General features: G+C 67.2%; 2 protein-coding genes across 3 annotated transcripts in view; both read left to right on the forward strand.

Annotated features, from left to right (window-relative positions):
* The first annotated feature begins 2,127 nt into the window (after positions 1-2,127).
* MMP9 (matrix metallopeptidase 9) lies at positions 2,128-6,585 on the forward strand. The gene is made up of 13 exons (XM_027895056.1): positions 2,128-2,271; positions 2,459-2,697; positions 3,054-3,202; positions 3,387-3,515; positions 3,596-3,769; positions 3,847-4,020; positions 4,126-4,299; positions 4,434-4,589; positions 4,678-4,948; positions 5,096-5,235; positions 5,330-5,480; positions 5,581-5,684; positions 5,982-6,585. The coding sequence occupies exons 1-13, from the start codon at positions 2,128-2,130 to the stop codon at positions 6,089-6,091; spliced, it is 2,115 nt and encodes a 704-aa protein (XP_027750857.1). The 3' UTR covers positions 6,092-6,585.
* Positions 6,586-7,443: 858 nt separating this feature from the next.
* SLC12A5 (solute carrier family 12 member 5) overlaps positions 7,444-14,653 on the forward strand; it is a 29,216-nt gene continuing 22,006 nt past the window's right edge. Inside the window, exon 1 of one of the 2 annotated variants that reach the window (XM_027894986.1) lies at positions 7,444-7,545. In XM_027894986.1, coding sequence (XP_027750787.1) covers positions 7,512-7,545 — 34 coding nt within the window. In that variant the 5' untranslated portion in view covers positions 7,444-7,511. Of the gene's footprint in view, positions 7,546-13,955; positions 14,194-14,653 lie in introns of those variants that run through there. The other variant, XM_027894985.1, reaches the window with a different exon arrangement.

Consider the following 14,653-nt stretch of genomic DNA (forward strand, 5'->3'; position numbering starts at 1 on the left):
ATGCCACAGGCACTGTGCTGTGCTGTGGGGGTGCCGTGGCGGTGTGCCCACGCTGTGGGAGCTGTGGCTCCTGCATGCGGTGGAAATGAGGGATGGGAATAGCATGAGAAAGGCCCAGGGATCTGCCACAGCGCTGGGGAGGACAGAGCCGGATCTGACCCTCTGGCTGCATCCGGGAGCTGGCATCAAATGTCACCTTTCCTGAGCTGCCCTGGGGGTTCTTTAGCACCCAGCTCCATCAACAGCTCTGTGCTGTGGGCTGAGATCCTGGCAGCCTGGAGAGTGGGGGATGTGGAGCAGTGCCTGCTCCCCACATGCCTCAGGATCCATCAGCTGCAGCAGGTTATTGGAGCACTGTGACAGAGCCCCCTCCTTGCCTCAGCCAGGCAGGGAGCACAGGGAGCCTCCTGCCTGGCAAAGGGCTGGGCCATGCACAGGGGCAAGGGGGGCGGGCTGGAAGGGGCAATAGGAGGACGATTTAGGAGGCTGTGGGGTCCCTGGGCTGTGTCCCACTGTGAGGGAGGCTTGGCTGGATTTGTTTCTCACATGGGGCATAGGATGGTGGCTGCTTGTGGAGCAACATCCTGCACCAGGGAACGGGGGCTGCTCTTGCAGGACTGTGGTGGGGAGTGAGGCAACCCCCTGATTTCTCACTGTTGCTTCCTCCCAGTGAGAGCTCCCTGTGCCTGGCCAGCCATGACCCTGAGCTGAATCCTGCCAGCACTGGGCACCTGGCAGGTGATACTGCCCCAGGGATGATCCCTCCCTTGGATCCCCTCCCTCCCAAGGGCACAGGGAGTTTGGCTCCCTCCTCTCACCATCCCCAGCTGTGCTGGGTGCCAACATAACTTGCTTGTCCTCTGGCTGGGCCAGGAACTGCTGGTTCGGCTCAGCCAGAGCTGGGGTGATGGGGGGAGCGGGTGGCTCCTGAGACACACTCTGGGACTGTTGGGAGCTGGGAGGACAGGTACCAGCAGGAATGGGGGAACAGGAAGATCCTCCTGACAAAGTCAGCTGAGGAGCCCGTGGGGCCCTGTGAGGCTGGGTTAGTGAGAGCTGGGGCAGGGGATCCATCCTGGGACCTGTGTCTCAGGCAGCGTTGCTGGGCTGCAGCAGCCCTCCCTCCCCCCCGCTGACGCTGCGCCTTCTTCTCTGCCATCTGTTTTCCCCTCGCTCCTCATCCCTGTTTGCTTTCCCCTTCACCGCTCCTGTTCCCACAAGCGTCGGCACTTTGGGAGAAGCAGGAAAACACCATCCCATGGCAAGGTCTGTGCTGTGCTGGGCTGGAATCTGAGTCAGCAGCACCCTGCAGAGCAGAACAGGGAGGATAGGGCACCCCCATGTCCCACGGCACCAGGTGGAGTGTCCCTGTGCCCAGAGCTGCTCTCAGGCAGGCACTGCCTCTGGTTCTCTGGGGCTCTGCCACTCAGCTGTTGGCTTGTGGACTTAGAGGTACCATGGGGTGAGGAGCCATGGGGATTTCCAGTGCTGGAAACACTCTGACCCACTGGGGCGATGCAGCCGCGGTGGGGACATGGGGATGGATGCAGTGTCCTGGTAGGGGTCCAAGCTCCCAGTTCTTGGACAAGGTGGGTTGCAGGTGCTGGGGCTCAGGCAGGGGTTCTGCTGATGGTTCTGCCCTCATGCCCACCCAGAACCCCACGGGTCTGTCTCTGGCATCATCAACCCTTCGCCAGCCAAGCTCAGTGTCAGCCAGTGTGATGACCCATCTGCAGAGTCCTGAGCACCCGGCCAGCCCCCAGTGACCCACTGCTGTCCCCACAGCCACCACGGTCTTGGGGCCAGCAGGGCAGTGCCCTGTGCAGGGTAGCCCTAGGGTGGCTGTGCTATGCTGGGCCATGGCCCAGTCACTCTCCCACGATCCTGTCCTTGCATGGCTGCAGGATGCAGTGTGTTTAGTAAACAAGGTGATGAAACAGTTAAGGCAGCGATCGGAGGAGCCTGAGTCTGTGTTTCGTCACCGTGGGAAGGGAGTGAATCGGCGCTGAGGGGTCTGAGGGTGACTCATTGCCCTCCTGGCCCATAAATAGGAGCGGGGAGCCCGGCAGCACCCAGAGCAGACAGCGGGGACCAGCACAGCCAGAGCCCTCCTGCCACCAACACACCATGGCACTCCTCCTCCTGGCCCCGCTTGCCGTGGGGCTGCTGGCTGTCTCCTGCTGTGCAGCCCCTCTCCAGGGCAGGCCGCAGGCAGTTGTCACCTTCCCGGGGGATCTGGTCAGCACCCTGCCGGATCTGCAGCTGGCGGAGGTGAGGGGAGCGTGGCCCCGTGGTCCCCTCCCAGCACCCAGGCTCTCGAGGGGTTCCCTGGGTGGCAGCGAGGGGATGCAGGCAGAGCCTGAGAGCTGTCTACCTGCTTGAGCTCTGGGAGGTGCCCAGGCTGGGATGGGTGCCTGAGGCTGCTGGAGCTCACCCTCGGGCTGCCTTTGCTCCCCAGCGTTACCTGCTGCAGTTTGGCTACACCACGGAGGCGGAGGCGAAGACCGGCAACAGGCAAGTGTCCCTGGGCAAGGCGCTGCGCAAGATGCAGAAGCAGCTGGGCCTGGAAGAGACGGGGGAGCTGGATGCTGCCACTCTGGAGGCCATGCGAGCTCCCCGCTGTGGTGTCCCTGACGTGGGAACCTTCCTCACCTTTGAGGGGGACCTCAAGTGGGACCACATGGACCTGACGTACCGGTGAGTCTGCCCTGGAGATGAACCCTTCTGCCTGCAGGGCGATGGTCCCTGGGGGATGGAGACAGCCTGAGGAAGCAGGTGGGCAGCAGCCTCTGTTCAATCCTCATCTGGGCTTGGTGCTGCTGGCACAGCTGGGTCTTGGGGCTGCCGGGGCCAAGCTGGTACAGAGGCAGCATCTGCTCCCTGATGTCTGGGAGAGCATCTGAGCCCCGCACCGAGGGTGGTGGTGGCTGCTTTGCCCAGCCATGCCAATGCTGCTGTCCCCTCCCAGGGTGGGGGCACATCCCTGCCCAGAGCAGGGTCACTCCTGCATGAGGAGGAGACCTGGCAGCACTGATCCACTGCATCCCTGGCAGGGTGATAAACTACTCCCCCGACCTGGACCGTGCCGTGATCGATGACGCCTTCAGGAGGGCGTTCCAAGTGTGGAGCGATGTGACCCCCCTCACCTTCACCCAGATATACAGTGGCGAGGCAGACATCATGATCATGTTTGGCAGCCAAGGTGATGTCCCGTGGGCAGGCAGGGAATGAGGAGGGGGCTGGTGACATCCTTCCTTGTCTCACATCTCCTTGCAGGGGGTCCCTCTGCCCCCACATGTGCCGACAGGGCTGGGGGGTCTGTGTGCACACTGGGGGCGTGGGGGCTCCTCTGGCAAGGCCAGCTCTGAGGGTGCTTTTCCCTGCAGAGCACGGGGATGGATACCCCTTCGATGGCAAGGACGGGCTCCTGGCCCATGCTTTTCCCCCGGGCAAGGGCATCCAGGGTGATGCCCACTTTGATGATGACGAGTTCTGGACACTGGGAACCGGCTTAGGTAAGGGCAGGGTGTGGTGGGTTGGGGGGTCTGATGGCACCAGCCCCAGGCCTGGCATTGAGCCGCCCCTCTCTGAGCAGTGGTGAAGACCCGTCACGGGAATGCCAACGGTGCCGAATGCCACTTCCCCTTCATCTTCGAGGGCCAGTCCTACTCCCGGTGCACCACGGAGGGGCGCAAGGATGGGCTGCCCTGGTGTGCCACCACCGCCAACTATGACCGGGACAAGAAATACGGCTTCTGCCCCAGCGAGCGTGAGTAGCAGTTTGACCATGGCCCCTGCCCAGCCCCGCAGTGCCCAGGGCCCTCCTCACTCCCCCTTGCCCCACAGTCCTCTACACCAACGGTGGCAACAGTGATGGGGCCCCCTGTGTCTTCCCCTTCATCTTTGATGGCACCTCCTACGATGCCTGCACCACGGACGGGCGCTCCGACGGCTACCGCTGGTGTGCCACCACCGCCAACTTCGACCAGGACAAGAAATACGGCTTCTGCCCCAACCGAGGTGCCAGCGGGGTGTGAGGGGGAGGAGGGCATGCAGGGTGGGCACATGGGGGATCGCAGGGCTGTCAGTGTGGCCGCAGCCAGCCCCACTGACACTGCACTGCAGACACGGCGGTGATCGGCGGCAACTCCCAGGGGGACCCGTGTGTCTTCCCCTTTACCTTCCTGGGGCAGTCCTACAGCTCCTGCACCAGCCAGGGCCGGCAGGATGGCAAGCTCTGGTGTGCCACCACCAGCAACTATGACACCGACAAGAAGTGGGGCTTCTGCCCTGACAGAGGTACCGTCCCCCATGCCTGTGCTCCCCCCAGACCCACACCGTCCACTGCACTCACTGTGGGGCCCGTGGTCTCTGGGTGCCATGCCCTGTCCCATTGAGCCCCACTGGGCACTGAGGCCGGTGCTTTCCCCCAGGTTACAGCATCTTCCTGGTGGCTGCCCATGAGTTCGGGCACTCGCTGGGGCTGGACCACTCCAGCGTGCGTGAGGCTCTGATGTACCCCATGTACAGTTACATCCAGGACTTCCAGCTGCACCCCGATGACGTCCAGGGCATCCAGTACCTCTACGGTGAGCAGCTGTGCCACAGCTGGGCACACTGTGGGGCCCACAGCACCAGGCTGGCCCCAGCCTCACACCCTCCCCTGTATTCGCTCAGGTCGTGGCTCTGGCCCTGAGCCCACTGCACCTGCCCCCACCGAGGAGCCCCAGCCCCTGCCCACGCAGGAACCCCAGCCAGTGCCCACAGAGGAGCCCCAGCCCCTCCCCACAGAGGCTGGCAGCACCTCCACCACTGAGGAGGAGGAGGAGGAGACGCCGGAGCCCACAGCTGGGCCCATTCCTGTGGATCCCAGCCGGGACGCCTGCATGGAGAGGAACTTTGATGCTATCACGGAGATCAACGGGGAGCTGTACTTCTTCAAGGATGGGTGAGCAGCAGCACCTGGCGCCTCCTGCCCTGGCCAGTGCTGGGGTGATGAATGGATGTGGGCGAGCAGGGGGCTGTGCTGGGGGTGTGAGGGGACACTGGGCTGTGCCAGACTGGGTTGATCAGGATGCCTAACCTTCCCCACCAGGAAATACTGGACCCACTCATCCTTCTGGAAATCAGGCATCCAGGGTGCCTTCTCTGTTGCTGACACCTGGCCTGGCCTCCCAGCCACCATTGATGCCGTTTTCCAGGACTTGCTCACCAAGAGAGTCTTCTTTTTCGCCGGTGAGCTCTGCCCCCACCACTCTTGGCCCCTGTGCCACCAGCAGCAGGGGTGCCCCCAGGGCCAGCTGATACCTCCACTTATCTCCCACCGCAGGTCGGCAGTTCTGGGTGTTTTCTGGGAAGAGCGTGCTGGGCCCCCGGGGGATCGAGAAGCTGGGTATAGGGAAGGAAGCCGGCCGCATCTCGGGGGCCCTGCAGCGGGGCCGCGGCAAAGTGCTGCTCTTCAGCGGGGAGAATTACTGGAGGTGAGAGGCACCAGAGACCAGCAGAGCCTGCCCGTGCCCCTGGCAAGGGGCTGAGAGGGGGGTTCCCGGCAGCCCTGAGCACAGCTCTGCTCTCCCACAGGCTGGACGTGAAGGTCCAGAGGGTGGATAAGGGCTACCCCCGTGCCATCGACGACGTCTTCACTGGTGTCCCCCTTGACTCCCACAACGTGTTCCTCTACCAAGGTGAGTGGAACCTGGTGGGTGGGTGCCACGTGGACACCCCCAGCCTGCCCCAAGCCTCCTGCGGGCAGGGATTGCATTGCCCTGGTGCTGGACTCAGAGTGCTTGGGTGTGTGGGGAATGGCCTTGGGGCAGGGCATGCCATCAGCTCCAGAGGGTCCTTGCAGTGGGGCTGGCAGGTGGGGCAGCAAGGTGCAGGGTGCCAGGTGCCTCTGCTGCTCGGGCAACCACTGGGATGGGTCCCTGCATGGCCAGCCCCGCTCTGACCCTCCATTCCCTCTGCCCCCCACCCTTGCCCAGACAAGTACCACTTCTGCCGAGGTGACTTCTACTGGAGGATGACACCGCGCTACCAGGTGGACCGGGTGGGCTACGTCAAGTATGACATCCTGCAGTGTCCCCAGCACTGAGGGCCCAACCAGCCGCTGGCTCAGCCAGCGCTGCTCCCTGCCCACCACACCCAACCCGTGGGCTCCCATCTCACAGGCTGAGCCCTGGGGGTCTCATGGCTGTGGGCAGCCCCAGCTGAGGAGGGGGCTTCACCATCTCCCTGGCAGGAAGGGACAGGGGGTCCTGGGTTCACCTCTTGGGAGCTGCCCGGTCCAGGGAGCCCCAGACGGGGAGCAGGACTCTTGCCACAGCTGGCATCGTGCCGCCCCTGCCAGCGCTGGCTCCACAGCACAGAGGCGTTTGCCTGGTGCAAACCGCAAATGGATTTGAGACAAATTTGTCTTTTTCCTGAGCCAGCGGTGCCAGGTCGGGCTGAGCCCCACTGGGAGCTGGCGCCTGGGGACGCACTGGGGCGGGACACGGGGGTCTGACCACTCCTGCCCGCTGCCCACTCCACCAACCGCCTGCTCTGCCAACCACCCGCCCATTTGTAATAAAGACAATTCTTTGGACACAGCCTCGAGTGCTCCATCAGCGGCTGGAGCCACGGTGCAGAGAAGCTCCTCCTGCCGAGGGCATCGCCCTCCCCTGGGCTTGGGTGTGCCAGCACCTCTGGGGAAGGGGGCATTGGGTGGGGGGTTGCCACCAAGTCCCCCTGTGCAAAGGACTGTGGATCCCTCAGGGACGCTGGGTCCCACCGGGGAGGATATCCGCTGGTCCCAGCACGACCCGCCACCAGTCCTATGCCAGGCACGGCCCCCTCTCAGGCCCCCCAGGCGGTGGCTCCGCATATCCCGCCCCCGCTGCCCTCCCCTGCGCTCCAGCTTTGCACGGCGACGAGGAGCGGGCGGTTGCCGCCGGCTGGGACACGGCGTATGGCCGGGACACAACGTGTGACCGGACTACCCCCTGTAGCCGGGACCCCACCGCGGGCTGGCCCCGCAGAAGCCCCCCGGCCCTGGCTTGTGTCTGCGCGGCCGCAGAGCCTGGCGGCGGGGCCAGGGCCGGGGCCATGCCCGGGGTGCCCGGGTCCGCGGCAGGGTGGGGCGGCCGCAGCCCCAGGGCCGTAATGAGCTGTAATTAGTGGCCGAGTCTCCGGGCAGGGCGGGGGCAGAGCGCGGTCCCGTCCCTTCCCTTCCCGTCCCGTTGGGGCACGGTCCCAAGCACCCCCAGTTCTGCGGCGGCTGCGGGACTGGCCGGGCGCGGCGGAGCGGAGCGGACCCGTCCCGTCGAGTCGGGCCGGGTCGGACCGGGTAGAACCGGGCGGAACCGAGCCGAACGGAACGGGGCCGGGCCGATCCGCTGGGACCGGAGCCAGCCCTGCGGCCGCGGGGGCGGCGCGGCGGGCGGTGCCGCGGGCACTAGGACCCCGGTCAGCGCCCGGCGGGGCCGCGCTCGGCGGCCGCCTCGGCCGGAGACACTTGTGGCGGCGGCGGGGCCATGAGCGGGCGCTTCACCGTCACCGGCGGCGGGGGTGAGCGCCGGGGGGGCTCCAGGGGCAGGGCAGGGTCCGCGGGGAGGGTCCGTGGGTAGGGTCTGCGGGGCAGGGCAGGGTCCGCGGGGAGGGTCTGTGGGGCAGGGCAGAGTCCGTGTGGAGGGTCCGCGGAGGGGTCCGTGGGGAAGGCCGGGCCGTCGGGACACCGTGGGGGGCTGCGGAGTGACGATCGGTCTGTCGGGCCCCTCGGAGGTGATGCAGACCCCCCGGAACGAGGATGGCGTGGAGCTCTGGGACACGGGAGATGGGGGTTGCAGAGTGGGGAGTGGGGTTTGGCTGCCTGGGCAGGACCCCTCATCCCGGGATATATCCCGGGGTCACCCCCGCTCCCCTGGGACCTCCCCTGCTCTGTCCCTGTCCTGGGGGCTGTCAGAGTGAGGAGGCCTTGCTCCTGCGGGACTGGCAGCGGGATGAAGCGGGGTTACAGCTGGGGGTCGACTGTGGGTAAAAGGCCACACTGCTCCCCAGGGAGCCACGGTGCAGGGTGGCTGTGGCCAGGCCAGGGCGAGGGTGTGGGGAGGGCAGGCTGTGGCCAGCCCACAGTGGCCACCAGGCTGCTATGGGCTCAGGCACTGGAGCCAGCAGCCATCGCCTCGCCGTGCTCAGGGGACGTGGCGGTGGGGCCGTGCTGTCACCAGAGCCGTATCGATCCCAGAAAACCGGCCGACGGCAGCACCGTGCTGCTGGAGCTGTGACCTTGCACCCTCGGCGAAGGGCGCGGGTGGGAGGCGCGAGCAGCCGGATGGGCGCCACAGCACCCAGGCTGGGCTGTGCCCCCGGCGCTGGGCTCTGGCCCACGGGGCCCTGGTGTGGGATCCCACCAGGGTGGGTTATGTAGGGCTGGACCCGGTGGCAAGGGGACGCAGGGCCATTTGTCACCCCGTGGCGTCTGGGTCAGCTGGGCCTGGCCCGTGGGCTGGGTTGAGTCAGAGTGGACAGTGATGAGCTGGAGCTGAGGCTGAATTCTGTGGCCCTCCAGGAACAGCTCATTGGCTTGACAGCCAGTCTGCTGGTGTGGGGGTGAGGGGAGATGGGGTAGGCATGGTGAGCGGCCACAGTGGGAGCAAGGGACACATCCCCCTGGCTGAGCTGTGACCTTGTGCCCTCCCAGAGGACAGCTGGTGGCTGGCCCTGCTAGGGGTGCCCAGGGCCCACCCTACCTCGTGGGGTGGTCATGGCCGTGGCAGGGTGGGTGCTGAGGGGTTGGGCAGTGTGCAGGGAGTCTCCAGGCTGCCCCAGGTGATGCCCCACGTTGCTCCACGGTGCGGGGCCGTTTGTGCCGCCTCCTGAGGGTGGGTGGGAGAGGGTGCATGGGGCTGGCAGCTGCGGGGCTGGTGGGGGCTGTGGACAGCAGTGGTGCCACGAGGGACCCGGCCCTCGGTGGGCACTCAGTGCTTCCTGGCCCCATCCTAGTGTCACGCATGGGGCTGTCGGTGGCTCAGAGCAACGGAAATCCCGGGACTTTAGGGGGTCCGGGCGCGGGCAGGGGGCTGCAGCCAGCCGTGCTGTCAGTGCCGGGATGATGCTGGGACTCTCGGGGCAGCCTGTGGACCCCCAGCCCGTCCGTGGGCTGGTGCCCTGCTCAGGGCGCCTTGCGAGGCCCGGGGCCGCCCCCCGAGCCAGCCCTGCTCGGTAGCGCTGGTGCTGCTGGGGAGAAATCTCAGTCCCGTGCGGACCCGGAGCAGGGACGGCCGCGGGAAGGGACAGTCCGGTGCCAGGCAGGGGCAGGCAGGGTACGGGCAGCGCGCAGCCACGGGGGCCCCGTGGTCACTGTTGCGGTACGGCCGGGACCGGGGCTGGGCCCGGGTGGTCGGGTCCGGTCGGGACGGGACGTGGCGCGCGGGGTCTGTGCGGGCGGGGGCGGACGGGGCTGCGCGGGGTCCCGGCGCCGCCAGGGGGCGATACCGGGACGGGACGGCTCCGGTAGGGGGTGTGTCCCGCCAGACCCCGCCCCTGCCCCGCCCCGCCCCGCCCGCGGGCCCCGCCGGTGCCGCCGCCCCGGGGGAACCCGGTCCCGCCGCGGGGGCGGGGCGAGCCAGGCCCCCGCGGGACAGGGGATCGGTGGGCTCCCCCTGGGACCCAACTCGAGACTGGGTCCCCCACCCGCCCGGGGCGGTGGTCGCGGGGCTGCTCCCCCCGTGCCCGCTGCGCGGGCCGTGGGGCGACCGCCCTATCCCGGCGGGGCACCGGGGCATCACCACCGCGAAGCCTCTCCGTGTCCCGAGCACCCGGACTCGGCGGCAGTAGCCATGGCAACCAGCCCGTTAAGGAGCCTCTCTCGTTGCCATGGAAACCGGTCCCGGTGTCATCCCTTCCGTGACTCCCGGGGCTGAGGGGGTTTTAAGCTGGGGGATATGGGGCCATGGGGTCGTGGGCCTTGGGTGATGGACAGGGTTGTGTGGGGCACCCATGTGAGATTGGCTCTGGGCAGGAGGTGAGCTCCTGGGGGAGCTTGGGTAGAGTGGGGACCCCACCAGCCCTGGCTGCACCTTTATGCACGGCCACTGCATAAAGGGGGGCCAGGGTGCCAGGGATGGGGCAGGGCCCTGATTCGAGGCACAAGGCACAGAGAGGTGCATGTGAGGGATGGGGACTGCTAAGGAGGCTCCCCTGGTCCCCCATCTCCCTCAGCTCTTGGCTTCCCGTTTCACCCACTGAGGTCAGGTTTGTGGTAGACTGGGTGCCTTTGGGGTGTCATTAGAAGCACCAAGGGGCTGTGCCATGGAGGGGCCAATGATATGGGGGGGTGGTATGCTGTCAGGGGGGCTGCAGCAGCTGAAACCCCATCTGCTGCCTGCAGCACCTTCCCAAGGCCTCTCTGTGCCACTGAACCCACCACAAGTGCTCCAGTGGGGTGCCAGGGTGGGGGTCCCTGCACAGGCTGTGGGGCTGGGTGAGGGGCGGCATGTGGGACACTCCAGAGCTACATCAGCTGATACCACACCCAACCCTTCTGGGGGTGGCTGTGCAGCTGCTCCTTGGCCATCGCTGGGCCTTCTGGCCCTTGCTTGGCAGCGGCTGCCTGGCATCCCCAGTGTGCTGCAGCCGGCACGGGGCTGCCTGGGGGCTCCTCAACTGTGTCGCTGGGAGCAGGGCCTGGCAGGAGGAGGCCGCTTCCACTGCTGATCCCTGTTCCAGGCTGCCTGTCCGCCCACTGCCACGGCCCTGCCGCCGGCAAGACATCTGGGCAAGGGCAGCTGGGGATGCTGCGCCAGCTGCGCGTGGTGCTGGGCTCGCATGACGCAGGAGCTCACGGCTCCTGCCTTGCCCCATGGCCTCCTGCCCGCTCTGTCCCACTGCCGCCCTTCTGCTCTTGGCCCCAAGCAGCTCCTCCCGTGGCTCCTCTCCCAGCCCCACAGGACACTACCCCCCTCCATGTCCAGTCCCACTGCTGGAGCTGGTGGCAGGTCCCAGCTGGTGCCCACGTTGCCTACGGGCTCTGTTTTCACCCTAGCGCTGGTGGCAGGGCCCTCACCTGTTTGGATGGGGATGAACAAGACCACTCCATCCCGCTGAGGTGCTGCAGGACATGTTCCCCTGGACTCACAGGGCCATCAGAACAGAGCGGTGTGGGGCACACCGTGATGCAAACCCTCCGCCGTGACCTTTGGCTGGCTGTGGGAATCACCGCCCTCCTGCCCTGCTGCATCTCCAGGCTCTCCCCACCTCTGTGTCCTCTTGGGGTCTCTCCTGCCACAGCTGTTCTTTCAACCAGGCCCTCTGCCTGTCCTCACACCCTTGAGCCCTTGGTGTCCCATCCTGGCAGGATGCAGGTGGGCAGGCTGCCGACTGTGCCCGGGGATCACAGCAGGTGGTGCAGCCGTGCTGACCGGCATCTCCACAGCACGGCTGCCCCCATTTTCTGGGTGGCACGCTGCCAGCTGCCCGCTCCCTGCCCTCAGGAGGTTTCCCAGCACCTCCAGCACGTGTCTCACTCCTGGGAGGTTTGACCGCTGCCAGTGACAGGACAGGCTAGGGCTGTGTGGCCGATGGCTGAAATGCTGACCCTGGGAATATCTGTGGGAATGGTTCCCCACAGCCAGGCTCTCTGTGACAGAGTCTGGGGCATTCTCAGGAGGCTCTGCAGGGGTACAGGACACTTTGCAGGGATGCTCCTTGGCTTGGCGGAGGAGTCATGCCTCTCTCCGTCATCGTTCCCGGGCAGCCTCTTGCAGTTAAGTGGGGCACTGATGCTCTGCCTGGCCCAGTGCCAGGCTCCTGCCTGCTACTCAGGCTCAGGGGCCACTTGCAGCTGATCCCCCCCTCCATGGCCAGGGAAAAACGTCTGTTTTCCTCCTTTCCCATGCACATGCGCTGCCCGCAGTGGGGCTGCAGGCAATGCAAGGGCATGGGTGATGCCCAAACCGTGCCAAACCTCCCTGCTCCCAGCACACTGCACCACATACCCAGCCTTGGGCATTTGGGCCAGGGTTAGGTCAGTGTTCTGCTTGGGGATCAAGCCCCCTCAGTCTGCTCTGCCCCAGAGACACCCTCAGTTTGTCCCCCCATGCCGGTGGCACCCTGCGCATGGGCTAAGCCAATGCAGTCTTGATAGCATAGCCCCCTGTGCTGCCGTCAAATCCCAACCCCTGAAATGGAGCCATAATCCAGGGATTAGGGGATTAGTGGTCTTTCACGTGCTCCCTCCCCCCCATCTGTTTTAGCAGGAAAATCCCTCTTGTGCCGAGCCCACGCGCTGTGGCCTCCTGCAAAAACCACCCTCCGGCACTTGGCACTCACCGTGGGGTGGACCCCAGCCCACTGCCCCTCTGCCCAGCCACAGTCTCCACATGGGAGAAGGCTCTGCTAACCCCCCAGACCCACCTGTGAGTGTGGCTCTGCCTTCTGCATCCTTCCTGCAGCCCTTGCCTCCCAGTCCCATCCCTTGAGAGTGGGCAAGCCCCTTGCTCCAGCGCTGGCTCCTGCTCAGGGCCAAGGGGTGCAGGGGTGAGGGGCTGGTGCTGCTGCAGCTGGTCGGGGCAGCCCCATGCAGGGGCTGCCACGCAGGTTCCTGGGTGGGGGGGGTGCCCACCCTGAGCTGCCCGCCCTCCCTGCCACCATCCTGTGCCACTTGCCAAGGAGCTGGGGCTGTGCCACTGCAGCTCTCCAGGGAAACCCGATCCGGGGGTCCTGGCTGCAACCTTAGGGCAGGGATCAGCATGTCCTGCTGGTCTGGGACAAGGGGTCTGGGTCTCCCTCCCGCCCGCGAGGTCAGGCCGGGGAGCCTCTGCGCTGCGGAGCAGCTGGCCCCGCACCAGGAGAAAGTAAACAATTAATTACAGCCGTCAAGAAGTAACGGAGGCCAGCGGGCTGTCATGATCTCAGACCGCGCCGGAGGAGACGCCGGGAGCTGCAGCCAGCTCCGGCTCGGGGATCCTCCTGGATTAAGTGCATGAGAGAACAGGGAGCTGCAAGCAGCCCTGCAAGGTCCCTCAGCAGCCCCACAAGGTCCTTCAGCAGCCCCACAAGGTCCTTCAGCAGCCCCACAAGGTCCTTCAGCAGCCCCAGCCAGAGGGTGGCCTGTGCCCCTGGTCCTGCAGGGGATGGTTGTGAGGGCTAGGGGCTTCAAAAGCAGCACAGGACCTGGAGGGTTCAGTCCCATCTTGGCCCTTCTCCAGGGCCAGCCTTGGACCTGTGAGTCCAGGAAGGTTTTTATGGATGTGACCCTGGCCCCCTGGGCATGAAGGGAGGTCATACCTAGCCTGTTCCCCTCTGTGGGCAGCGTTCCCCATGCTGCAGGGGTCTACTGCCTCTTCTGTTCCCCCGGCCCCGCTGTGGGGTGGTCTGCCTGTCCCTCCCCCTCCTCGGGTGCCCTGGATGGTCCTGCTCTTGGGACAGAGGGCTTTGCCCCCGACTGGGGCCTTACTGCCTGGAGAGGGTCCCCTGCCTGACTGGTGCTGCCCACCCGGGAACCACCCCCACCTGGGACCTGCGGGTTGCAGGGTAGGGTGTTGCCGGGGCCGGCCAGGGAGGGGCTGCCCTGACCCCGGGCCTCAGGCGCCTTCGGAGATGCGTCGGTCCCGCAGACACAGGTTCTGTCCCACTGCACACCTTGAGTGTGTGCCTGGTCCCGGGGCTGCGCCGGGGTCCGCTGCGGGAGCTGGCGTGGGGTGCGGGGGCTGGCGGCGGGTTGCGGGCTCGGTGCGAAGTGTGGGCACCGGTGCGGGCTGCGGGGGCTGGAGGCGGGGTTCGGGGCTGGGGCGTGTGCGGGGTCGATGCGGTTGCGGGGCCGTCCCGTCCCGTCCCGCCCGCGCCAGCCGGGCCCGCAGCGCTGCCCTAGTTCCCCCCCACGCCTGGCGCAGCCGGGAGGCGGCCCCGCTCCTCTCACTCGTCTCCGCGCCCCCCCCGCCGCCGCCCCCCCCTCCCTCCCCGCCGCGGCGGGGGCAATGCCTCCCGCATACGTGATGAAGCGGGCGGCCGGGCTGGGCTCCGCCGGCAGCAGCCGTGAGCCGTGAGCCCGGGCGCCTCCGCACTGCAGCCCCCTCCCACCGGCGCGGGGGGCGGCGCGGGGACGCGGCTGCTGCGGAGCGAGCGCTCCAGCTCCGGCGGCAGCGAGCGGCCGCGACACCGGCGCCATGCTGAACAACCTGACCGACTGCGAGGACGGCGACGGCGGCGCAAGCCAAGGTGAGGCACCGGCACCGGCGAGCGGGACAGCGGGGCAGCCCTGGGGCGGCCGCTCCCGCCGGGCCGAGGGCCGGGGCTCTGCGCCGGCGGGGGGCAGAAGCGGCGCGGAGCCGGGGCCGAGGGGGCTGGGGGTGCCCCTCCGCTGGGCAGGCGGGCGGCACACGCACCGACACCGGGCGCGACGGCAGCTCTCGGCCCGCGGCCCCGCGGGGCTGCGGCGGGCGATGCGGGGATGCTCCCGCTCCCGGCGCCTCCGCGCAGCCCCGGCCACACTCCCGCCGCTGCGGCAGCCTTGGGAAGCGGTGGCGCGGCCGAGCCATGCGGGGCTGGCCGGGGACCCTCCTCCCGGGCCGGGGCAGCTTGCTGAGCTCCAGGTGATCCCGCCCGGCCAGTCCCGCCGCCTCCTGGACAGCCCCCGCCGCCCGCCACACCGGTCCTGTCCCCTCCTGCCCGGGACCCT

The sequence above is a fragment of the Empidonax traillii genome, unplaced genomic scaffold (assembly GCF_003031625.1).
Source record: "Empidonax traillii isolate 1590-97213 ecotype Southwest subspecies unplaced genomic scaffold, ASM303162v1 scaffold448:size1359114, whole genome shotgun sequence".
NCBI classification, from domain to species: Eukaryota; Metazoa; Chordata; class Aves; order Passeriformes; family Tyrannidae; genus Empidonax; species Empidonax traillii.